General features: G+C 44.6%; 1 protein-coding gene across 2 annotated transcripts; it reads right to left on the reverse strand.

Moving 5' to 3' along the window:
* Positions 1 to 37: 37 nt before the first annotated feature.
* Positions 38 to 26,517, reverse strand: LOC149318402 (metal transporter CNNM1-like). 2 transcript variants are annotated; one of them, XM_089509608.1, is made up of 13 exons: positions 24,861 to 26,517; positions 18,141 to 18,284; positions 17,086 to 17,226; positions 16,248 to 16,417; positions 14,404 to 14,503; positions 13,112 to 13,159; positions 11,487 to 11,549; positions 6,747 to 6,913; positions 4,158 to 4,338; positions 3,230 to 3,346; positions 3,008 to 3,124; positions 2,586 to 2,694; positions 38 to 919 (listed from the first exon to the last, which is right to left on the reverse strand). In XM_089509608.1, exons 1-12 carry the CDS (start codon positions 26,446 to 26,448, stop codon positions 2,615 to 2,617), a joined length of 2,916 nt encoding a protein of 971 aa, XP_089365734.1. In that variant the 5' UTR covers positions 26,449 to 26,517; the 3' UTR covers positions 38 to 919; positions 2,586 to 2,614. The 2 variants fall into 2 exon arrangements, with proteins under 2 accessions (XP_089365734.1, XP_089365735.1); XM_089509609.1 differs by lacking the exon at positions 11,487 to 11,549.

The raw sequence follows: 26,517 nt of genomic DNA on the forward strand, positions 1-26,517 counted from the left end.
AAGTAATTGCTTTTAGGACTTTCATGATGCTATTCAGTCCCCCCCTCACTAGCAGAAATGCTTGGGAAAACATGCTTGAACCAGCACATTTGTCAAATGTCCAAAAGATGCACTCAGTCTCCAACTTGTCTGCCAGGTATCTGGGATATAAGCGCTTGTTCCTTTGGCAATCCCTTGCAACATTTTATTGGGCATTTTCTCCTTTCCCCTCCCTCAAATACATTCTCAGAGCTACACATGAAAGGGACTGGTTTAATGTAAAACAAGTACATTTTATTTCTCCCTTATAGACACCTGCTGTCAACACTTCTTCTGCTCTGAACTAACTTGGAGGTCAGGGCTATTCTCTAGGGTCACACACCCGTGTCTGTGTTGTTCAGAGCTCACAGGTGAGAAGGTGATCAGTGCACTGATCTGCCCTTCAGACTGCCAGCCCAAAGCCAGTTGGTGCTGGATACAGATACCAATGGGTCGGGCAGGTTTGGGTAACGTTCAGGTGTATATGAATACAGAGAGTGTGTGGTGCGAGGCTGTTGCTGCACAAACATGCACTGGGGTCCAGTTGCTGGACCATGCAAAGGAAGAATAGGCACTTCCAACAGGAAGGAGGGCTGGCTGGGTACCCCCCTCCTTCCCTTGGGCATTTAACCCATGGAAGTTGTTGTGAGATGGTGATGACATTGCCCTGCTATGCTACCCACAGGGATCATACACACCCAGGATTGGATACTCTCTTCTCATTTCCATCTTTTGCTGAGCCTTCATGCTCAGCTCTCTCCACGTGCTGGTGCCACCTCTCGAGCTCAAAGGGCTGCTGTCTGGCTCACAAGCCCTAGAGGGAGGGGATAGTTAATGTGAGAGAGAAGCTGGTGCCACCACGCACACATGAATCTTGTCAGTCGGCTGTCATGCTGCAGACCTGGGAGAGAAAAACACTTGTTTAGCAATGTCCACCTGCAAATGGCTCTTGGCTTTGGCCACAGTACTTCACGGGATCCTATACTGAAGGGACAGGATGTGCCCAGCTCCATCCCTCACAACACTTAAAAAATATCACCACTGGCCATTAATAACCATGGTCTGTCAGAGGTTTCAAAAGATACAAGACAACGAATGGAAAGAATAAGCAAAATCATTGAAGAAACCTCAGAGCTGTTGAAGACCTCAAGTAACACCTCTTAAGAGTATTCTGATCTACATCCATATATCTGAAAGCAATTAAATGTGTCTGTAAAAAAAAAAAATATCACCACTGGCCTATCTGTGCACAGATGCAGGAGTGTACCCTAAGCACACTATTTCCTCTTACAGCCTATCAGGAAATACTCTCACTCTTGTAATGGTAGCTGCTTCTGTTTATTCAAGAGATACCCCAGATATGCAGAAGCAGAGGTTTTAAATGTGCACACCCATCTGCAAGAAAAAGATAAGAAACAGGAACCTCTAAGCTTATAGAATGGCAATGAGAGGAAATAGTCTTTAAAAAGCAGCCACAAGAACGTGATAATCATTAAGTATATAATTAAGAACAATCTGAAACATGCAATACAGTATTTGTGTTGGGGAGGGCAGAGGAAGAAAAAGGAATGACCTGCTTGAAATAGGAGTAAGAATCATACAGCTCTCCATATGCTGGACTGCAACTCCCATCATCCCAGCATAGCTAATGGTGGGAAATACTGTGAGCTGAAGGTCAACAATACCTGGATGGCTATATGACTTCCACTCCTGTGCTAAAGCCTCTAACAGTTTATAAAATATTCAGTCATGGGGATGGCAGCATTTACATTTCTATACTGCTTAATAGTGAGCTAAGCCCTCTCTAAGAGGATGGAAAGCTGAAACATTGTGGCTGCAGCACTAAGAGCTACACGGGAACACACAGCATTCCCATCTAGAGAGTCAGATGATGGGTTCATTTAGTCCAGTGTTGCCCATTTTGACTGACAGCACTTCTCCAGGGCTTCAGGCAGGATTTCTTCCTAGACCTACTTGGATATCACTGGTATTCTTTGGTCATTTCCTGTCCAATAACCAGGTTTGACTCTGCTTAGATCAGACAAGATCAGCTGTTTTCAGGGTGATATGATGGTGGCACAGCAAATCCATGGGGGATGAGGAAATGTCCTTCATCTGTTCCCTCTCCTGAAACCACTGCTTTTCTTTCAGAGATGCATACAGCACCATGAAGCTCCTGCCAGGCTTTTTGAAGCAATGCAGATAAATGTTCTTCAACAAAGTGAGGATAAACTGTAATATTATGTTACAGTTTCCATTTGTTCTGTTCTTAATATAATAGCCTCAGCCTGATTTTGCCCTAAACTGTACACACAAGAAAAAAGAGCCCCTTAAAAATTACATGAAACATCATGGAATGTTCTTGCGCTAGTTATGCATAGCTTTTTCAAAACAGCAGCAGCACTACTGCAATATGTGACCGCCTAGTAAAGGTGTGCTGAGTCATGTAAGAAATGCACAACAAGATCATTTTGTGTATACACCTATGTGCACCCAGTTTGCAACTGGAATGACCGGTTGAGGAAGAGACTGGTACTATCAGGCAAAGAGCAACAAATACCACTAACCTGTGGGAGGGGCAAAGCCATAATGCTGCTCATGTGATGAGAGGTGTGAAGGTGGTATTGTCATCCGAACTCTTTTCGCTGTCTGCTGATGGCTTTCTTCTCCTCTCACCTGCAATTTCAAGCAAAACAATGGGTTGGGCGCTGCTGTTGGGGGGTGATGCTCTGTTTCAAAGGCCAGCATCACTGGGGGAACATAACACTCTTCAGCATCTCTTCTTTCCCCCTTCAGTGTAATGCAAAATGTTCAAACATTATAGTCCCTAGTGGATTTGGGGTATCGGGGGTATATCACGAGGCTCACAAAGGCAAGGAAGGCCTGGCATTGGTAGCCAGAACAGCATGCCTATATATCTCAAATATGATTTATGTGTCACAGAGCCCTCCATTTAATTAATCATTCCAGGGGCTCTAATATGACTCACTAAGGGTCCGGAGTAACTTCTTGCCCAGGGGTTCTTCAGGGCCACTTGGGGATGTGGTGAGCTCCATTTCTCTGTTTGAGCCCTCAGGTTCCAGCCTGACAACGTAGCCTTCGTTTTCTGGAAAGTAACAAGAGTTAACTTTAAAGGTAGGATCTGTTCTGACAGCTTTGGTTTCTTGTTCCTGCCATCCCAAAATGTTTTCATTGCTCTTAAAACACTCACTTTCTTGTGTGTTGGTGTCTGTGCTCCCTGGAAATTCCTCTTGGATGTAGGGGATTCCCTCAATGTGGAGGAACACAGAGTCTGTAGGGCTCTTTAGATGCCCATCTGACTGGCTAACTGCAGGACACAGATAGATAATACACAAAAGGAAGTGCAGCATGGTATATATAACAGCTTTTCAAATACATGTGTGACAGGAACACGTGAAGAGTGGACTGCATGATCAAACACCACTACCACAACCAAACATCTAACTTAAAACCTCTTTCTATTTGGCCTGGTTTTAACAAACTTAGGCCAAGATCCTACATCACTGAGCACAGCATAAAAGTTCCACAGGCAGAACTATGTTATGGATCCCCTCACTGCTACCAGTATTCACTGTTTCATTGTACTGTTTCATTGCAATAAGCCTCCCTTCTATTCTGCGTCAGATTACAGGGACATAGCCAGATGCTTCTCCAGTACTCCCAAATATCAGCCACTGGGTGACCATGGAGTAGGGTTGTTACAGTGAAATGCTAAGTGCTGTTGGGGGGAGTCACTGTGGAGGAAGGAAGAAGATACCAACCTCAGCAACACCCCAAAAACATGTAAGCAAATGTATGTTGGATTTATGTTTGCATACATCACTAAGGGATACTGGCCTTACAGCATCTGATATAAAAGGAGTACAAAAGTAATTTCTGATACAAAATATAAATTACAAAAAGCACATTCATGATGATCTGCAAACTGTGCATTGCACTAGTGGCTGTTAGTGGATACAATTATTTTGTTGGAACATACCTCAGATTGCTTGGGAAACATCATTTTGGATGATACCGCTCAGACACCCACAGCCAATATAGCCACGCCAACTATTGGCATCCTGCTCACCATAATGCAAGAGAAGTAACTTCCAGGTTTTGATATCTGCAATACTTACCCACAATGCTGCTTCGTTCCTGCAGGAGGAGGGCAGGATCATCCTTGGGTGTCAGTGGAGTGCCTCTGACTGTGGGAGCCTTGGTAGAATCTCCATCATTGAAAGCCTCTATGTCAGGGGTCTGAGGTGAGCTATCCATGCGGCTGGCAGCCAGGGCATTCTGGTACTGTTGCCGAGTGATCTAAGTCATCAAGCCAGAGGAATCACCATTGAGAATTACACCTTGTCTTGCCAGTTCAGTTGTTCGAGGTCTTTTAACATCTGCCTTATCCTTTCTACATCCCCCACATGCACATCAAACATTGATTTCTGGAACTTTTCTCATTTATCATTTCATCTCTCTTTCAACACATCAGAATAGTGGTACCAAAACCACAGCCAACTGCCCCTAACAGAATGTCTAATGACCAGGATTGAATCTATGTTTGCAAAGGCTCTGCAATACTTCACTGTTATCAGTTTCAATTTTGATCCTTACATTTAATGCTTTACCCCCATTTGATCCTCAATCAAATGCTTGTCTCATCTTCTGTTTTGCATTTTTCAAGTTCCTCCTCAATGCAACTTTTTGTCGGCTATCCATTATTTTCCTCTCCTTCTTCAATATCATTCATCCTATCTGAACAGATTCCTTTATATAGATTCCTTAAACTGTCTTCCCATCATTAAACTTGTTCACAAATTTTTTTATTCTACAAAACATTCCATGGCCTGTTTCAAGTCTCAATAGAAATTCAACATCTTTCACCCAGCTATTTGTACCCAAAAAGTTGTTTCAATGCATTACACTGATATTCTGCCCTTCCTTTTCCTCCCTGTGACTTAAGCCAAGAAATATGATTAAACTCAAGGTTAACACAGTGAGTTCATGACCAAACACTGATTTGTACCCAGGTCCCATATTTTAAATGGAATATTCCAAATCTCTGTGTTTCAGGGCCAATGATCCTTTCAAACTACATACTGATAGGGCTATGATTCCACTTTAACTACGATGGCAACATCTTATGGAATCCTGGGATACATAGTTTAGGGAAGGGCATTAGAATTTTCAGCCAGAAGGTGCTAGTGCCTCCCAAACTACAAATCCAAGCATTCCATAGGATGCAGCCATGGCAATTAAAGTGGAACCACAGTGCTATATTTGTGTAGTAAGAAAGAGCCCCAACACTCTTAACTCAGGGTTAGTGGTCCACAGGCCTTCCAGATGTTTTGGACTACATCTCCCCACAATGTTACCCATTGGTCATGCTGTGTTGTAGACCGAAATATCTAGATTACTAAAAGCTCTTCATCCTTACTCTGACCTGAAAACTGCGCTAATGTTCATTAGTTGTAATCTGGAGAGGAGCAAAAAAAGAAATTGTTTTCTCCCCTAAAGGATCTCAACATTGCCCTGTCATCACTGCAGAAAGCAGACTTATATGTTAGCATTTTTAACCCGGGCAAAATGGACACTTGTGATCTTAATCTTAATTTCAGGAAAAAGGTCTGACTTTAATGAACTCAGTTTCCCTATTATTAATGGAACAACTTTTGAAGTATTGAAACTTCACAAACAGAAAAGCAGAGAATTCTATTGTGTAACAGCTGTTGGTATGGTATCCTGCACATTATCAAATGTGACACCTACCACTACAGACTTGGCAATTTAGCAAGGTGAAAGGAAGTCTATTTATGGCACAACAGCCAAAAGGCTACATAACCACACTAATCTCGCCTTGGCTGGGTTTTCATTTCTCCAACAATTACAAGTTCTACAACACAGAGGAATGAGGTCTATAATCTGAAAGGTTGCTAAGCAGAAAGTTTGTACTCCACTAATGGATGAAAGAAATACACAAAAGAAGAGGATCTTTAAAGGACTAAACTTTGTTAGGGGCATTGCTAGGGAGAATGGAACTTGCATTTTACCATTTTAAAAAAGGTTCTTCGAAGTTGGTGGTACAGCAGCTTACTCTACAAAATTCCATTGCTCCATTATATCACATCACATATACTATATCCTTTCACATGCTGAACCAAACAGATGCTGTGACACTTCCTAGCAGATGATTGGTAGCACAGCAAAGGATAGGTTAGTACACTTATGGCATATCACATTACCGCATTAATGTTGTGAGGGGAGAAGTTCATTTTTAGACAGCGGGTGACATGTAGAAGGTACTTGGGAGGCAAAGTTGGCCTCTGGATCCTCACAGTTTGCCCACCCTTCAATGATAAAGCTTCCTTATTCTTTCCCAAAAAAATCATCTCTAGAAGCTCAAACTGGCAATTCCTATGTGATGTGCTAGCCATTAAGAGCCTTATTGAATTACAGAAGTAAAAGCGGCCCTTTTGTTGCCCTGGAAAAATCCATTTGGCAAAATCATCATGTCATGTCTTTCCATGTTTGTCCATCTAACCAAAAATATTACCTCCCCAGACTGGATTCACAACACCTCTTTCATTCTGCACACTACTAAATTTATTCCCAGACTTGTATATCAGTGGAAGTCACACTCTTGCACATGGGGCAATTAATACCACATAGCTCAAAGGTATAACCAACAGTCAGCACCTGGTTCTGCCATCCCGTCCCGCAGATACCTTGACAAACTGTACATCACAGAGTATGTGGACAGAATAATCTGGTGTATAGATGTTGTTGTTGCTGCTACTGTGGAGTTGGGTGCTGCTGCCACCGTAGTCATTGCGCTCTCTGATGGGGGACTCAGAGCGATTTAATCCACTGCAACGGGATGGCGACTGGTTCACTAGAGATAAAGCGGCAGCAGTGAGCAAAACCATCACCCCTCCTGGCATTCAAGATACAATACTACCATTCAGGACCTTTGAGCGACAGAGAAATACTGCCCTTCCAGACAAGTGGATGTTAAGGCTGCATCATCATAAATACTTCCAAAGCTTGACATTTCAGTTTGCAGTGATGGTCAGTGATGGCTAGTGGTTTCCATGAGCTGGTGAATTGTTCCATATTTTAGTTTGAACTTTATGCAAGATGCTAGGACTATTTGGGGATAGGGGAGAGCCTCCTGGATAACATTTTTACTACTGTATTTGCACTAAAACCCAGAGCAGATTCACCACTAACCCAGAAACCATCAGCCACTTATTTTGGCTTGCTTTCAGGGATCTCACCATACACATTAGGACAGCTCTTGGGGATACCAGCATCGCTAAAGAAGAATGAGTGCTGAATATTTGCTGCACAACAAACTAAGACGTCTTGTGTGGCTGTAGCAATGGCTGAGAACACACTAAGCAATGGAGCAGGAAAAAGCAGCGTGCTTTATACAAGAGTGGAGGAGAGGGTTAAAACCAACATCTGTCTCAAGACACACACAAACACATGCTGCATTTTTCAAGCTGACTGCAGAAAGGCTTTTCAGAAAGAGTATTAGCAGAGGGAAAATTTGAAGGATTATTCACATGGTGGGAATTCAGGTCACCAGTATAAATATTTGTTGATCAAAAAATGATAGAAACAGAACTGAGAGAAATTGATGGCACCTTCCTGCTTGACGTAATGTTTAAAAAACAGGGCTTTTAACTGGAATGGATAGCACAAACATTATTTTTCATTTTCAGCATTATTTACTGATGCCCTCTATAGCAAAAAGAAGCATAATCCTACACAAATTTAAGTGGCATCTTTAACTGCAGGGCTGTACTGAGCAAAGTTAGAGAACAAGCAATAGCTTGTTAATCTCCTCCTCTCCCCACAATGTTTTGTCTGGATCAGGATGGTCAAATGGGGAGCCACAAAAATTTGCAGCATACTGTCACTTCCTAAGTTGTAGGCTTCTGTTTGGGACTACAGCCAGCCTGTAACAGGAACAGGAAAATATTTTAAAAAACCAAAACCTTGTGGCTGATTTGTTCAGAATTTTCAGGGGCAGATTTTTCAAAGGGCTGAGGAAAGAAGGGACACTTCCCTCACGCCATACAGAAACCTTCTTCCATTTTATTACTATAACAGGGGTGGACAAAATGTACACTAGGGTCTACTGGTATATCTTGGGGTGATTGACAATAGATCAGTAGGAGATTTCAACTCCCAATAATTTAACAAAATCAACAACTGAACAGTTTTCTTTTTATTTCTTAAATCAGATTGACCCAACGAAGGCTTGAGGAAAATAAAGTGTGAACGTTTATATGTAAAAGGACCGTGAGCTTTCTTATGGGACTAAAAATGAATGCTCAGGCTAAACATGTGGCCAGAAGCACGAGAGCCCTTAAATCTAAGTACACAGAAGGACACTGCTCACCACCATTTTATATCTAGAAGAGGGGTGGGCAAATTGTTGTCCGCAGGCCATGTGCGGCTCCCACAGTTGTTTTTGCCATTCTCAAGGGTCCCCTTGGGTGAAAACCAATTGACCATTTTGATGCAACTTGGTCATTGGGACAGGGGACTCAGCCTTTTTTTTTAAGGCCCAGGCATATTTTTTATAAAAATGGATGAATGCTCTCTTCTGGCTTTGCACTCAATCAAGATCCTACAGGCAAAAAAGGAAAAAGAAAGGAAAAAAAGGGGGGAGGGTCTCTCTGAAAATGCCATGAACTCCAGCAAAGGCCCTGGCAGGTGCTACTGGCCATTTTGGACAAATGTGGTGGAGAGTGTGATAAACACAGGCAGAAGGGTATGGTCCTCCATAGGGCTACAGCAGCTCCCCAGCTCAATAGTTGCCTATCCTAATCTAGAAATGCAAAGAGACTGGTGACACCTCAAAGAATAACCGGTTTATTATAGCATAACCTTCTGATGGCTATAGCAAGGTTGTACTGCTCATGGTATAAGATTATGTGTAGCTCATTATTTCAGGAATATGAAATGTTGCCCTGAATTTTAAGCATACAGGCATACTTCAGCTAACAAAGCCCCCTGACAAAGTAATTATTTTACACAAAGTCTTTCTACACCCTTTCCTTCTTATTGTCTATCTCAGTGTTGGGCAAATTTCATCCCATGGGTTGCATGCACCAATCCTAGGGGCTATTTTGTTTGCAAAAAATATTTTCCAAAGCATTTATTTGCTCCAGAATGCCCGAAATTAGGGGTATGGAAGGCATTTCCATTTCTAGGGCCAACATTTTTTTGGCATTTTTAAAGAAAAATTGCCTTAAAATGCCCCAAAATGTCTACCAGGGGCATGGCGTGTATTTCCACCCCATTCTGCACTCTCCAGGGCCAATTTAGGCCCAGGAGAGGCCTTCTTTGAAACCCAAAACATGACAAAAGTGTCCTCATACACCCTACAGGTATTTGGGGTTTTTTGCTTTTAGCAGAAGTAGGTATGCTTCTCCAAGATTTCCTAGGGAACTAATATGATCCCCTAGCTGTCCATAGATGCCCACCCCTGGAAATTTATTTATCTGGAAAAATTTTTGCAGTATCAGTATCAGGAGGATGGTGTAGGAGAAACTCAGACTTTTGGTGTCCCATTGCCGCAGCAACTTTTACACAATAAAAGTTTGAGCTGGAGAAATAATGGGATTTGGTTCTAGCTGACCCTACTGCAGCTGTGTGTGCTTGCCTACAACAGTCAAAGTAAACATTAGCTATTTCCACAAGCCCTTTCTGAATATACATAAACAGCAAAACAAAGAGAAAAGTGGACACCAAATATGCCTACCTCATCAGTTCTCACCAGCATGTTAAAGAAACATAAATCTGTACATTTGGCCACTAAATGGAAATCATAAATAAGTGGAGACTGCTGAAAGAAAAGCTCAGGTAGAAGTATTTTGGAAGAAGCTAGATGTATTTTGGAAGGTTCAAAATGTTTTTCTTTAGTGCTGTAACTCTCACCTTACCTGGTTGTTTCATTTCACTTGTGCATTTTGGCAGTTTTGAATAAAAGGTTTGCTTATTTAACATATTGATCTGCTCTTCTTTTATGCAATGTAGGAACCTATCCCTACTCTTTCCATGTTGTTGATGTCTCTGGTGTCAAATTTTCTGATAAAGAAGTAAAGCCCAGAAACACACTGAATTTGTTAACTGTAGTATACCTGTACATACAGTACACATGGTGTTTTCTCTTTTATTCTCCCTACTGGCTCCCTTTGATTAATTCCATATTTTTACCCTTTATTGCAGCCCTATCTCACCCTGTTTTTGAACATTCTTGAAATGCAAGTTCTTCACTGCATAATTCCCTTGATTCAATCCTTTCTTGTTATTTTTATTTTAAAACAGTTCCTTCTTACTCTAAACCTCATCTTTCCTTCTAACATACTCACCCTAATAAGAATAACTCATAAGTAAAATGGCACCAGTCAGGGAGGTGGGGATGCATTGAGTCCCTCTTCCTCCCTGCCTGCAAGTAAAATAGCACAGGGCAGGGAGGTGGGGAGGGGATGTTCAGTTGGGTGTCACCCTTCTTCTGGAGTATCATCCAGTGCATTCTGCGCTTCTGCACACACACACACACACCCCTTAGTGACACCACTGGTCCTAAACACACTTTCCTGGGAATAAATGTCAATGAATAGGACATACTTCTGAGCACAGGATAGGCTTGCAGTTTTAATGACTGTTATGCAACAAGTCATGGAGACCAGAATCCATTAGATTCATTAACTTTTCTTATAGCAAGCTTTCCAAAAATGACTGCACAACATTTTTCTTATTAATGCTTCCTCTCCTACCTTAAATCCATAATATTTGAATTCTTGGGTGTTTGTGTAAACACATACATCCACAGTTTTCATGGCTAATACTCCTCTCACTGCCACCCTCAAATTCCTGCCTCTCTTTCGCTGGGTCAATTTCCACCAAGTAGGCAGCTTCCTCTCAACCGAGGCACCATCCACATGGCTCTTCGTGGAGTGTTATCAAAACGAAAAAGCATGCAGAACTGCAAAAGTGAGTCTCAGATCAATCAGTAGGGGTTTAATCGTAGGGGTTTAATCCTGGAATCATAGGGGTTTAATCTTTCTTTGGATCCTGTCAACTGCATCTATTCCTTTAGATCTTTTAAGAACATACCTACTATGTATGCCCACATTACCAACACAAATGCATCTCTCTGTATAATATATCTCCTGTATATGTTAAACATGAGAAAGTGGCCATCTCTGAAGCATCAGATACAGAATACTGATTTATGACTGCTGAGCAAAAGCATACATACACAGCTGTGTGGAAGCACAGCACATGCAGCAGTACATACAGTGTTCAGTTTTGCATGCATGCAGGATAGCATAGGGTGTACTCTGGAGTACTCAGGATTGGAGAAAGGGATTATAAATAAGCACATGCCCAGAATCATGAGGCAGCAGAATGGGAACCTTGCCAGGTGTAGAGTATGCAGTTACCTGGGGAGCCAGCCAAAGATTCCCCTCTGCTGAAGGCGAAGTTTCGGGACATGGACACAGGCACTGGAGTAAAGGACCAAGATTGGGAGACAAAAACCAAGGGCAAAGGGGGAGGAGGAGCAAGGGAATGTATTTTAGAAGGAACAGAGACTGAACTAGGCCAGGTAGACAAGAATAGGTTGGCTTCATAGTGCCCTTAACAGCCTGTCCCTGGAAAGATGGCATGTAATTAATGCCATCTACTGGTGATGCCTGGAGTTGGCTTGTAATGAAAAAGATGCTCTTTCTCCCACTCCAAAGGAAACATGTAAAAATACCCACTGGGCATATCCTGCCAGATAGAGGACAGGAAAGGACCTGTTAGTATCAGTATCAGCTGCCACTTTCCACAAGTGACCTTAGCTTTTTAAAGATTATATTATAGAAGATCCATTTCCAGACTACTAGAGTTTGGGGGAGAGGATGTGAACATACTGCAGATCCTGAGAAGTTATATAGATGTGCATGTCACCCACAATCTTCTCAGGGATGTAAGATTTCACTTCACAACCCCACATTTAATGTTATGACAATGGAAAAAGTGGATTTAATAAATGCTTTATGAACATTTATAGATCCAAGGTGCAACCCCTGGCATCACCAGTAGATGACACTAAGAATACACACGATGGAATACAGACAGCTGAGAAGCCAGGGTTATTTCGGGGCATACACAAGAGATTATGGACCAAAACTTTAGGGGTCATAAATGTTAGTAAAATGGGATTATTGTGGCAGTAATGTCTTGATGTCTATTATTTCTGATGTCTTTTTCATTCCTCATAATCCTTTTAGATGCCTGGTAAGGCTTTCACCTGCTTTGCCAATGTTCCAAAGGTGTCTCAAACTGTACTTATGACGTGCGCACTGTGGCCTGGTGCAAGGAGTGGAAGGGTATTGTGTTATAATTCAGGATGAAGATAAGACAATATCCACCTCACAGGACTCCAAGTATTAAGCTGTGCAATATATGCCAATAACCCTAGTATAAACAAAATTGTTAGGAGTGTTACTCCAAGCTAGCTAAACCAAAGGAGATGGCATTGATGAAAGCTTAATAAAGACTTCCTAGATTAAATAACTGGATATGGTCGTGGACAGCATCCTAAAATGGTGGCGTTTATCACATGGCCCCGGGGAACTGTTTCTAAGCGTCCCCAGAAATGGCGATCTCTGGAACAGTACGGGGATGCAACTGGAATGCCCGGCAGCAAAGGCGGCATTCCAGTGTGCGATAAAATAGGGTTCTTGGCCCCAACCCGTTCTGTGTGTGCCTGCACGCGTTCACATTTAGAACGCACTGGGCCCGTTTTAGGGGCCGTGCGATAAACTCTGGTGAGTTCAAATCAGTTGGAGGAGGTAGAATGTATAAAATAGTGCTTGGGAAAGTAACTTTTTTGGACTACAGCTCTCAGAATCCCCTCAACCATCATGATCTCTGGAAGATGTAGTTCACAAATAGTAACCTTTCCAAGATCTGGCATATGCAAGTCCTAGGCTAGAAGGGGAAAGGGTCGGAAAGGAGACAGAGTTGGCAACTCCTCACTATTAGCAAAAGAAGAGGTCAGAAGGAAAAAGATACATACACAGGACCGATGACCCAGCCAGACTGCTCATTTTGCGTGCTTCGTTATCTGAAAATAAAGGGAGAAGATGGAAGGTGAGTCCCACTCAAAGCTTTGCTGTGCCACCCTTCCCTGTACTGGGAAGACACACTTTCTCAAGAGAATGAAAGGTCAGGAGGGTAATGCCAACTGCAGATGAATGACACCCCATGCACCAGCTCAGGCAGATAACATGTTTTTATTCTCTCTTGCAAGGTCTGCTTGCTTACAAGGATACGACAGTGTCCTCTGGAACAACTTTTCCTCCCAAGCTGTGACCATACTTTAATATTATCTATGTTTCAATCCTAGGCTACTACTGGGAAGGAAATATATTGTGCATCTTCTCACACACATAAATGTGGGGTATGGGCAGGAGAGGGTTTCTTCTACCCCCAAAAGAAAAACTATGGTCTAAATTAAATTGTTTGTCCAGCTGAATCAATGGAACTTACATAATGGTGATTTAACATTCAGCAGTTGATTCAATGGGATTATTGTAGTTAGGACTAATAACTGGATTTAGGTTGTCAAAAATATTTTCTCCAAAAATGCAAATGGGTAGCTAAGAGATTCTGAAGCCTACCAACTTCCTAGGGGCAAGTGTCTTTTTGGGATGCAGTTGGTCAGGTTGGCAGGAGGCATCTGGTAAAATTGTAGTCCAAAAAGTAATCTTTACAAACTCTGTACATAACCTGCTTCACCTTTTTTTTCCAGCAAAACTCTTAATTGTACATGTTTACAGAGATATGGTACAGAATTAAAACTCAACATAGAATTTGATTTCAGGATAACGTAAAGCCAAGACACCCTACTCAAAATATTTCTGGCTTTCTAACCGCAGGGAAGATTTTGCCTAAGTATGACAACTTCACATGTTTTCCAATAGATTGAGGCCTCATTCCCACTTACAGATAAATTGGTGTGCGAACTGAATCGATGGATCAATTCGACATCGGATTGTGGTTTACACTACACTTGCTCCGATTGCATTTTCTGTCATCAAAATAACACACTTGTGGTTCGCATTCATGAATAAATTGATTCAAAATGATTCGGCACCAGCTGGCCGAAGGGCAAATTTGAATTGATTCCAATCCACTTGTGGTTCACACTTGTGTTGAATCAATTTGGTGAAAAAGATGCAGAAAAAAAATCAGCGTCAAAAAGACGTGGGTTAAATGGGTCTGATGCATGCCCCCCCCTCACTGTAACACTTCAACAAATCGATTTAAGTGGGAACCAGGGTTGTATGCCTTCCTCTAGATTTTTACCTGCACAGACCCCAGCCATGATGGCTGGAACACCATAGTATGTGAATGCTCCATTCTCAAAACGCAGTCCTTCCTTTCCAACTTCGACCTCCACTCTTCCCTGAAGAAACAAAAATAAAGAAAATGCTATTCAGACACTCCTAAAATTCCTGTCTCCACAGCTCTGGGCCATGCTTGTTTATTTTACTTTTTAAAGAAAGCACTGCTTCCTAACACAATAAGTTAGGGCAAAACAAAAGGCTGTTTACTCACCAGATAGGTGGGTATTTCCCCTTAATGGCAGAAAATAGGAGTGGGCAGCCAAAATAGGGAGGGAGGGAGGGAGGGAGGTTGGGAGGGCAATCAGAAGAGAAAGCCAATGCTACTCCATGAACTAGCCCTCCTTAACCCCCAGTCAACCTTTAATATCAATATTAAAAGGGATGTTTGGGTCACATAGCCACTGAAGATGCCCAATGTGAGGAAATAGCCCACCCCACCCAAATAAGGAGATCCAGTAGGCTAAGCATGGAAGCCATAAGTTCAATGAGGCTGGAATCTGCACAATCCCTTCGCAGAGGAGTGTGATAATTGGCACACTCTTAGGTACTGGCCAAAGGTTGGAAATCAAAGGGCACTTCCCTCTAGAGATGACAACTCTTTGTGTAAGACATTTGCGCTGATTGCCCTGCCGTTTCCATACATCCCCTGGCCATTTGTCCTCCTAAACTCCTGAGAAACTGCCCCAGAACACATTTTACCCTATACATATGCATTTGGCCACCTTCAATTTGGCCTTAATTAAATTCAAACAGCTGCTCTGTCCATTTCTCCATTGACTCCTCAGCACATGCAGGCCAAACCCAGTCCTAGGCTGCATGCTGAGCCAGACTCATTTACTTCGTCCCCCGATTGGAGCTCCACGCCTGAATCTGGTAAAGTATTGCCCTCTGCTAAACTCTCTAAATCATTAGCAACTATCACTTTTATATTGCTGGTTCTTGTATGTGTGTGTGTGTGTGTGTGTGTGTTGTGTGAAACTTGATTTCTCCCTTTGCTGTGTTATAGATATAGGGTGATAAACATTCAGAGATGGTTTTCTAGTTCGTTCATTCGAAACAGAACCTACAGCACATAGTATTTGGTGGCTGTCTCTCACCAAATACTAACCAGAGCCGACTCTGCTTAGCTTCCAAGATCAGATGGGATCTGGTGTCTTTAGGATATTTAGGCCACTGGATAAATATTAAAAAAACCAGTGAAGGAACACTTCCATCTCCCAGAACTCTCTGTCTCTGACCTCAAGGTGACCATCTTAGCAAAATAACCCTCCAAAGACGTATTCTCCCACATATTCCCTTCACACGAGCAGGTGTACTAATATCCGCCAGGGTACTGAGGCATCCATGGCAGCCCTCTCAGCTCTTTATTGTTTTTGCTGTAGCAGACTTGCATGACCCATAAACATGGAGCAAAGTAGCCATGTTCCTTTCCCTAGGCCATAGCACTTCTAAATTCATGCTATTTATTTATTTAAATAATTTATATCCCATCTGTCTTTCAAGATGGAACTGAAGGTAGCTTACAATAATTTTTTAAAAGATCAAGCTAAAACATCAATCTACAAAAGTTAAGAGAGAATGCACGTACACACACACACACATATACACATTAAGGGTGTGCTGAGGTGCCCCAAGGGCCTCAGAAATGACTTGGGGGGGGGGGTTGCACTTTAACAATTCGTCATCTAAGGTAATAGATAATTTCCCTTTTAAAAAAATATTTCTATCCCACACTATATTACAGGATCTCAGGGGACAAGAGGGAGATAAAACTGTGGATTTCTGCTAGCAATCTTGACAAACCTGAAGGATGAGTACAAAGTAGTCAACTGGCCGGTTGCGCTGATAAAGGTAATGCTCAGGTGCTCGCTTGTTCTTGTGATCAAATTTCATTTCCTGGATGACATTTGGGTGTTTGAGCAGCCGAAGCAGGATCTTATCAGAAAGATATGGCATCTTGAAGGGATCCACCTCTACAAGTGAAGGGGAGGGGAAGATGTACAGCTCTGTAAGTACGACTGATACCTTCTATAGTGGGCCCTTGGTATCCACTGGGACTAGGTTCTAGGATTCCCTGTGGATATAAAAATCCGTGGATGCTCACATCCTTTTAAATACAATGGGACAGAAATTGTGCCCTTTATATGAAATGACAAAATCAAGGTTTGCTTTTTGGAATTTATATATACATTTTGACATTTCAAATTGTGGATGGTTGAATCCATAAATAAGGAATCTGTGGATACAGAGGGCTGACTGTATAACCTTACTTGAACCCATAAGGATTGTGAAATGTGGTATGAAAAAGCAAGCAAAGGGGAGAAATCCTCCATGACAGAGGCTGTAGGTGGGGAAAATGGTACCTATGGCAAAATGATACTTTCCCATTCATTATTATCCCTCTCCAGAAGAAACTGGAGGATAAAGACAGTTCTCCATTGTACCACAAGTTCCCAGACAGGAGTTGGGAACCAGAACATAAAGGTAAGCGAGTTGAAGTGAAGTTCTGCACTAAAACTGGGTAGAACAAGAGGATGACTCCTTAAAGTATACAGCTGCCATGCATGCCATCAGCACTGGCCAAAGGCAATGAATTATCAAAATGCCAGGAGAAAGAGAGAGCATAAGGAGAACTGGATACCGGTAGCCATGAAACGGTGTGTAGCCAGCAGGAGCTGTGGAGAGATCTTCACCTTCATCTCACTATCAGAAAGACGGAAGATGGAGAAGTCATGAGGTTTTCTACCTCGATGGGGTGCCCGCTCCTTCTTCCTATTGTCAGCTAACGGTCAAGACAGAAAAGCTATAGTCACAGTACAATCTCTTATCTACAAATGACACTACTCCTTCCCTTCTCTCCCCACACTTGGAAGCAAAACTACTAACTTGTGTGTAACCTTGTCTAAACTATTTTATACACATTGCCCTTTGAATAATCCTATTCTAGTACTTTAACGAAGAGAAAATCTCCCTGTGCCATTCAGAAAATCTGTTATCAGCCAACCAAGGCTGAAATCATTGACATACGTATCTAAGAGCAACCTCCATGCTAAATGAACTTCAGCCACCTGCCACACTCTTCCTTTTCTTAAATTAAAATAAAAACTCACCTTCTTAACCTCTTATCAGATAATGCTAGGTGTTGAGAAACTCCTTCCTTTGGTGGAAGACTACTCTGATCCACACAGCTGCTTTAGGAACTCAGTCTGAAATATGTGGGAACTTGGGGGCTGTACAGACAGCCCCGAAAGAGCAGCATGCAGCCACCCCTGTTTCAGCCAGATGGGGGCCACAGCAACTGCATGCTGTGGCTCTGATCTGGCCTTTGTAGGGTGCAAGAAGGAGCTGCAAAAAGTGGCTTTTTTTTTTGCACCCTGCAAAGGATGCAACAGCCGTTTTGCCATGGCTTAGCAGCACTCCTTCAGTTCTGCGCCATATGTACGCAGCGCCAGAGGAACTATGCTCCAACTCCACCCCCAAGCTGGCTCAAGCTGGCACAGAGCCTTTAGAGGAGCCAGAAAGGAAGACAAGCAAAAACTGCTAAAAGCCACATGGGAAGGGATCCCTGCAATTCTCATGGCTCCTGCTCCCCCCCCCCCCCCCGCTACAGTGATGTAGTCTATGCCTTTAGTTACAGTACATCTCTGTGTAAATGTGTGTCTGTGAGTGAAACAGCACTGTTCCCCTGATACTCACTATAGAGGTCTGTCTCATCCAGAATCTCTGATTTGATGATCTCTTCAATCACATCCTCAAGAGTGACAATCCCCATCACCTCATAGAAGGGGTCTCCTTCCCCTTCATTATTTACCCGCTGCACAATTGCCAGGTGTGATTTCCCTGCAAGGAGAGGATAGACAGAAAATGATTATTTATTATTTTATTATTTATTTTATTTTATCCTGCCTTTCTCCCAAAGTGGGACCCAAGGCGGCTAGAAAAAAGAAAAGTAGTCACTCTACTGTGGCACCCACCACCCCCAACCAAAATGGAAGTGAAACACTTGAATGGCCATTGGTTCCATAGACTGTAGGATAATACCTCCCCTTCAAATGAGAACCCAAAGCTAAAGCAGTCCATTTTACCCTATCCCTAGCAATGATAAATGTGCACTCTCAGCCTAAGCAATGAGACTTCATGGGACTTTATTACACCTTGAAACTCAGAGAAAGGAGTTTTTACTTGCCATAGAGTGATGGGATTGTAGACTGAAAGACATGGGAGATGTTATGATACTTGCTGTTGGTAAGAGGAAGTTCATAACAATGAGAAAGGAAAGGAGAATGTCAAGAAATTACTTATTCTGTGACAGCCCAACACATTCAGTCAAGGCCTCTAAGCAATGAGGCCAGCTTCCCATACTGCTATCACAGAGGAATCAAACTATCAAAGGGGCCAGGAACTTAAGGACTATTGGTCAGCACTCTAGGCCTATGATGGGAATGATGTTAGGTGTCCAGGCAACAATCTTGACTGCCAATTATCAGGTTTGTACTGGAGTCAGGGCTTGCAGTGTCAAAGCACAGGACTTTCTAATTAGCAATGGACAATTACACCATTTGTCACTCTCTCAAGTTTCCCTCTGAATTTAGCAACAATTAACACCATAACTAGTGGAGGGGATGGATTTTCCCAGCAACAGTAGATGGTTGTGTGCTATACACTATTCTGGGGTCACTTGGTCTTGGAACATTTAAAAACATTTAGTTTTGCAAAAGCTGAAGGAAGATTCATTCATTCATTCATTCATTCATTCATTCATTCATATTATTGAATTTCTGCCTTTCTCTCATGATGAGATTAAAGGCGGCTTACAATAATTTAAAAATTTTAAAGATGAGAACTACTAGAACTTGTTTGCTGATATGGATAATGCAGCTAGCTGCATTTTTATTTTATTTTCCTTAGGCTTGAGATTATAGATCTGATCATGATGAATGTCTGCTTTTCAAAAGCTGCAATTGCTGTCAATGTTTTCTAGATCCGATGATGCTTATAGCAGCAGCAGCTTCATTTCATATCACCTAAGCAGTCTCTAAGCGGTTTACAACTGTAAGCTAATTTCCCCCAACAAGATGGGTACTCATTTTAGCAACCTTGGCAGGATGGGCCTGAGCCCTGGCTGGTATTGAACTCGCAACCTTATGGTTTGTGAGTTAGTGGCTGCAGTACAAGCATTTAACTACAGCGCCACCAGGGCTCTATGAAAGACTCATGAAGAGTCTTTCATTTTATTTTATGTTCTTACCATTGGAAACTAAGCCAGAGATTTACATTTTTCAAAAATATGCTTAATAAAAGCTAAAAGAGCACCCTGCCATTTCATCTGTTTCTAAGGATCTTCAGTTTAATTACCTAAATTTCAGTGATCTCTGGCTTAGTTTCCAATGGTAAGAACATAAAATGAAGGGTTCTGACCTTTGCTTTACTCATCTATTCATCTACACTTGTAATTACACCTAATTATTATGGGACAATATTGACAGCTATGCAGTCATTTAGGAACAACTTTCCAAATGGGCAGCTTAATTAAATGTGGAATAATTTGTTAGGAAATAGCACTATGGGGGGGGGGGGGGGGAAGCAAGCTGAACATGACTAAGCAAGATTTTACTGCACTGCATGAACAAGAATAATGAAGACAAGCCAACAGATACAATACTCAGCACCCACTAGATTTCAACTCACACACTAAGACTAGCCTTGAATGCTACTTGGATGTCAGTGGTGCTTAGCCTTCGCTCTCTGCTGCTAATTACTTTTGTTGCCATTCTGAGGCTTTGCAAAAATGACAGCATTCAAAACTGTAGCATCCAATGTGAATCCATTTGCATTAGCACTACTTAGATGTAGAGATTTAACTCTGATCATTCAACTGGTTTATATAACATGGTTTATAACTTCAGAGAGGTATTATGGAGTCACAATGCCCTCTGTATCATTACTGATCCCTCTATGCCAGTTCTGGAAAACCACTAATGTGTCTTTCAGCCTCTGAACTGTTTCAGCTTTACTGCAAATATATTATCTAGAAAAGTGAAGTCTGTGGTTTTTGTAGGTTTTTTGGACTATGTGGCCGTGTTCTAGAAGAGTTTATTCCTGACGTTTTGTCAGCATCTGTAGCTGGCATTCTCTGAAGATGCCAGCCACAGATGCTGGCAAAACATTAGGAATAAACTCTTCTAGAACACGGCCACATAGCCTGGATACCAGCCATGAAAGCTTTTGACTTCACAAAGTGAAGTCTGTTTCACACTACACAATTATATCACTTTATACTACTTTAATAGCTATGGCTGCATCCTATGGAATCCTGGGAGTTGTAGTTTGGAGAGTCACTAAGAACTGCGATTGAACATTTTAAATATCTCACAGATCTACAATTCCCACAATTTCATAGGATGGAGCTATGACAGTTAAAGAGTTATCAGTGTGCCTTAACTGTGTAGTGTGTGAGAGAGCTGGAGTTTTAAAAGAAGGAGAGCAACCCTTCCCCTACATAATTTCTGTGCATTATTTCAGCTGGTGCAACGTTAGCACTCGCTATCACAAGGTTCACAATAAAATTGTGAAAGCTGGTGACCCTGAACAACATCAATGAGCCTTAATGATTTCCATATGGCCAAAGCAAAGCTCAGCAGTGTCAGGGGAGCCTGTAGTGCACACCTGGAGATTAAAGAAAGAAGCCAAATTCAAGACTCAACATATAATTCCCCTGCCTTTCAAGAGGGCAGCTGCTTTAGATTGTATGCATCTGGCATATCCAGCTGCAACTCAGCCAAATGATTCCAGCATCGTTCAGGGATGCTTGTAGCTAAACAGAACCACTGCTGGGTATCATCTCAAATGTGGCATTGCGTTGGTCCAGTGTGCTCGCATGTGCCCAAGATCATTATTTATGTATTTATTAAAAATACATTCCACCTTTCTCCTAAGCATTCAACCCAAGGGATGTGCACAGTGCTCTCCTGGAAAATCTGCCTTCATAGGAAAATGGACTTTTGATCTTACTTCAGAGAGGCTTTGAACACAATTTTTATGTTTATAAAGGGCAAGGATAAGCAACTACATAGAAGGCAGGGACCAATTCCCCCTCAACCCACCAAAGCATCTTCCATCAACCCAAATGCCTCTGTTTTCCTTTACAGCCCTTCTCAAAATGACAGGAAGTGACATGGGCATGGCCTCACCTCCTGTAGCCATTTTGAGAGGGGCTGCTGAGGAAAACAGTTATTTGGGGGGGGGGTAATACAGGATTCTGGGGTGCTTCCAGGGGTATTTTGCATAAAGTACATTTTGGAGGGGCTTTCTGTATTGTTTGGGGACAAAAATTGCCTAGAAACTGTGCTGAAATTTTCAAAAAACAAATTTGTGAGTTGGGGGGGGGGCTTTGAGGGATTGGTGGGGGCCCTCCTGGGCCATAACATTGGAGTCCAGGGGTTGCATGTGTCACAACCACAATGTACTCAGAAGAGGGTGATCAAAATGGTGAAGGGTCTGGAAACAACTTAGAGAGCTGAGTATATTTAGCCTGGGGAAGAGAGTAAGAGATGATATAATAGCAATATTTGAAGTGATGCCATATTGAGGATAGAGCAAGATTGTTTGCTGCAGCTCCAGAGACTAGGGCTCGAGACAGTCAGGGGAGAAGTGGTGTGCCGGCGCCGATTCTAGGGTTCTGGAGCGTGCAATCAGTTGTTACAAGGCAAAAATATGGGATGCAAGCATATTTCTGGAAAAGTTTGCAGAAAAGAGATACAGTTTTGGTCCTGCTACTTACTGACTTGTCCACAATCCAAGTTGAGTTCATGCCTGAATACATGCCCATCCTTCTCATTAAGACAGATGCTGTCCAGACAGTTTTTCCAAACATGGTACCTGACAAATTATTTGGACTTCAACTCCCATCAGCCGAAGCCAGCATGGCTAACAGCTGAAGAAAATTGTGTTTTAAAACATCCAGCAAGCCTAATGCATTGTGGCCTAACTGCTGTTGTCTGTTCTGAGTAGGTTAGATCTAGTTAATCAATGGAAGTTACCTACACATTGACTCAACATTCAGCAATTGAAAAGAGCACACTAGTTGTAGATAACTAACCGTATACTAGCGCATCTGTGTTGATACCAGGAAGGGAAACCTAAAAGTTCACTAATCAAAGAGCAATGGCCTTACCGCCCATCTCTACCTATCACTCCAGTGCAACATATGCCCAAATCCCAAAGGGATGCTCGGTCACTAACTGCGGTACACAAATCCAAATTAAGGTCAGTGTGGCCAACAAACTGCCTGTTTTCTTGGCTACCATCCCTAAAACAAATTCACAAACTGGGGTTGTGGAGAAGAGAGGCTTTCCCACCTAAAGGTTAAAACTGCAGCCATGGGTTGTACTACTACCAATTCCCTGCATCTGCTTTCCTGCTCCGTTTCACATCTAACATACATAGTTCAAGAAAAAAAAGATGTTCAGTGCAATACGTAAAAAAACCATGAGATTAGCCAGGACTGGGTGAGCTGCTCAGGGCCATGTTGATACCAACAGGATATGTATGCAAGGATATGTGTGCAGACCCTAGAAAAGTTATTTTGGAAATATAAGTTCCAGAATTTTCTCTGGAACAGTATGTGTGTGGGATGATGATGCTGGGGTTCAACAAACTCTCTACTGGGGAGGGATCATACATCATTTAGAACACATACTTTAATTTCAGGTGGTCAAAGGTTCAATCCCTTACATCTCCAGGTAGGGCTGGTCAGGGATTTAGTGTCCAACCCTACCTGAGGAGTGCTCAATGAAGACAATATGGTGGGCACTTGGTATCTGCTGAAGTTTGGTTCCAAGACTCCCCATGGATACCAACAGCTGTGGACGCTCAAGTCCCACTGAATACAATGGCATGGTAAAATAGGGTCCCTTATATAAAATGGCAAAATCAAGATTTCTTTAAAAGATTTTTCAAGCTGTGGATGGTTGACTGTGGATAAGGAATCTGTGGATGTGGAGGGCTGACTGTACTAAGACAGATGAACCAGACTTGGTATACGACAACTTCATATGTTCAAGGCAAAGTTCATCTTCTATTATTTGTCTTGTGCAGGCAGATGATGGCACAAGGATCTCTCCTCACAACAGTTAGCAAAGGCAGAGAAGCACTATGCAAGCAGAGAGTCCCTGTGCAAGGGGCATGGAAAGGAAAATGCATGGACCACTAGGCAAGGACACAGACAACACCTTGGCCAGCCTATATTCATTCATGGATGGAAATGGAAGAATACCTATAAACTCAGTATCCCCCAGGCAAGCAGCTTCACCAGGACATCTTGGACACCCATCCTAACAGTTTAGGAGGGAGCTTTTGGAGTGTCCAAAGATTAGGAGAGAGTTTTTTGAGATTAGAAGGGAATTTTTGGGTTGTTCAAAGATTAGGAGGGAGTCTTTGGAGATAAGGAGGAAATATTTGGAGGGTCCAAAGATAAGGTGGGAGTCTTTGGGGATAATGAGGGAATCTTTGGAGTATCCAAAGATTTAGGAGGGAGCCTTTGGAGGGTCGGGCAGCTAAGAAGGCTAATGCAATTTAAGGCTGCATCAATAGAAGTATAGTGTCTAGATCAAGGGAAGTAATAGTACCACTCTATTCTGCCTTAGTCAGGCCCCACCTGGAATACTGTGTCCAGTTCTGGGCACCATGATTCAAAAAGGACATTGAGAAACTGGAGCATGCCCAAAGGAGGGTGACTAAAATGGTGAAGGGTCTGGAAACCATGTCCTATGAGGAACAACTTAGGGAGCTGGGGATGTTTAGCCTGGAGAAGAGAAGGTTAAGTGGTGATATGATAGCCCTATTTAAATATTTGAAGGGATGCCATATTGAGGAGGGAGCAAGCTTGTTTTCTGCTGCTCCAGAGAACAGGACCTGGAGCAATGGACTCAACTACAGGAAAAGAGATTCCACCTCAACATTAGGAGGAACTTCCTGAGAGTAAGACAGTGGAAGAAACTCCCTCGGAGTGTAGTGGAGTCTCCTTCCATAGAGGTCTTTAAACAGAGGCTGGATGGCCATCTGTCAATGGGGATGCTTTGACTGAGAGTTCCTGCATGGCAGAATGGGGTTGGACTGGAGGGCCCCTGTGCTCTCTAACAGTTCTAGGATTCTATTATTCCAAAGAAGAGGTGAGAGACTTTGGAGATAAGGGGGGCATCTTTGGAGTATCCAAAGATTAGGAGGGAGGTCCAAAGACTAAGTGGAGGTTTTTGGAGATTCGGAGGGAGTTTTTGGAGGTTCCAAAGGGGGAGTGCTTGAGAGTGGCCTTCCCCCCTCGGTCTCCCCAGGCAGCGGAGGCCCTGGGCAGTGGGCCTGGGGGTGGGGGCAGAGGGGGGCCCCTTGGCGTCGGGGGATCGGGGGAGGCGGTGCTCTGACCCTTCTTGAACTCCTCGAGGAGGGCGTCGAGGCGGGTGTCGTGGAAGACGCAGTGGAGGGGCCTCCGGTAGAAGCGGGTGATGGTCTGGAGCGGGGTGCAGTCGTCGGGGTCGACGAAGGCCAGGTCCTTGACGAAGAGGAGGTCGACGATGTTGTCCCTGCGGTCTCCCTCGTAGACGGGGATGCGGGTGTAGCCCGAGCGGAGGATCTCGGAGACGGTGGCGAAGTCGAGCAGGGCGTCGGAGCGGAGCATGAAGCAGTCGCTGAGCGGGGTCAGGATCTCCTCGACGGCCTTGGTGCGCAGCTCGAGGGCGCCCTGGACCATGGCCAGCTCCTGGCTGACCAGGTCCCCTGCTGCTCCTTCTCCTGCTCGGCCGAGAGAGAGGTGCCGGGGGTCGGCGGCGGCGCGGAGGGTCTCCAGGAGGCGCTCTCGGGTGGCGGAGGTGCTGAGCTCCTGGCGGAGGGCCCAGTCCAGGAGGCGGCTGAGCGGGTAGCAGATGGGGAAGGTGGCGGCCATGAGCAGCCGGGTCAGGCAGAGCGTGTGGGCCGCGATGGCCAGGCCGTGGCGGGAGCAGACCGAGTAGGGCGCCACCTCTCCGCCCAGGAAGACCACTCCGGTGCAGAGCAGCACCGGCAGCCAGGGCACCCCGGCCTCCGAGGCCAGAGCAGCCGAGGAGGAGGAGGAGGAGGCCGTGGCGGCGGCGGCGGCGGGCAGCGGAGGGCCGAGGGAGCCGCAGAGCCATCCGGCCAGGGCTGCGTTGGCGCCTGCCTGGCCGAGGAGGAGAGTGCAGAGCAGGAAGGTGCCGCTGCCGCCCCGGCCCCGCGCCGCCGCCTCCACCTTCCGCGCCTGCTCCCTCTCGGCCGCCGAGCCGCTGTTGCGGAGGACGCGCAGCTCCACGGGGTCCAAGGAGAGCACGGCCAGACGGAGGCCGCTGAAGAGGGCCGACAGCCCCAGCAGCGCCAGCGCCCCCAGCCCCCGCAGCCAGAGCGACTCCGGCAGCGGCACCAGCGCCAGCGAGGCCCCCGAGGCGCCCGGGCCCGGCTCCACCTGCAGCACGAAGCCCCCCGGCGCCCCGTGCAGCTGCCACTGCTGCCCGTCCCAAGCGCACAGGCCGAAGCGCCGCCCTCCGGCCCCGGCCTCGCCTTTCCGAGCCTCCCGCACCCGCACCTCCGCCAAGGCCGAGCCCACCGAGCCCCCCGGCAGCAGCGGGCCCAAGACCTCCACCTCCGAGGCCCACGAGCTCCGCTCCGGGCACCGCTCCGCTTGCACCGGCTCCTCCACGAAGACCAGGCGCCGCTCCCGCGGGTGCCGCCCGCCTCGGCCCCCGGGGCTGCTGCTGCCCATGCTGCTGCTATTGCCGCCCTCCTGCTCCTGCTGCTCCTCCTCGGGGCCCGGCTGGAAGTAGAGGCGGAGTAAGAAGCGGGAGCCCTCGGCCGCCCGCAGGGAGCCCCGCTCCAGCCACACCCGGCCGGGGCTGGTGTCCTCCGGCCTCAGGCCCAGCAGCCACGCCGCTCCCCCCGGAGGACGAGGCGGAGACAGGGAGAAGAAGAGCAGCAGCACGGCCCCCGAGCCCGACCCAGACCCCATCCTCCTCCTCCTCCTCTGCCTCCTAGGCACCGGCCCCGTTCCCACGTGACGCTGCTGGACACGTGTCGG

The sequence above is a fragment of the Sceloporus occidentalis genome, unplaced genomic scaffold, assembly GCF_023333645.1.
Source record: "Sceloporus occidentalis isolate IW3139 unplaced genomic scaffold, rSceOcc1.0.p SCAF_2, whole genome shotgun sequence".
Taxonomy (NCBI): Eukaryota; Metazoa; Chordata; class Lepidosauria; order Squamata; family Phrynosomatidae; genus Sceloporus; species Sceloporus occidentalis.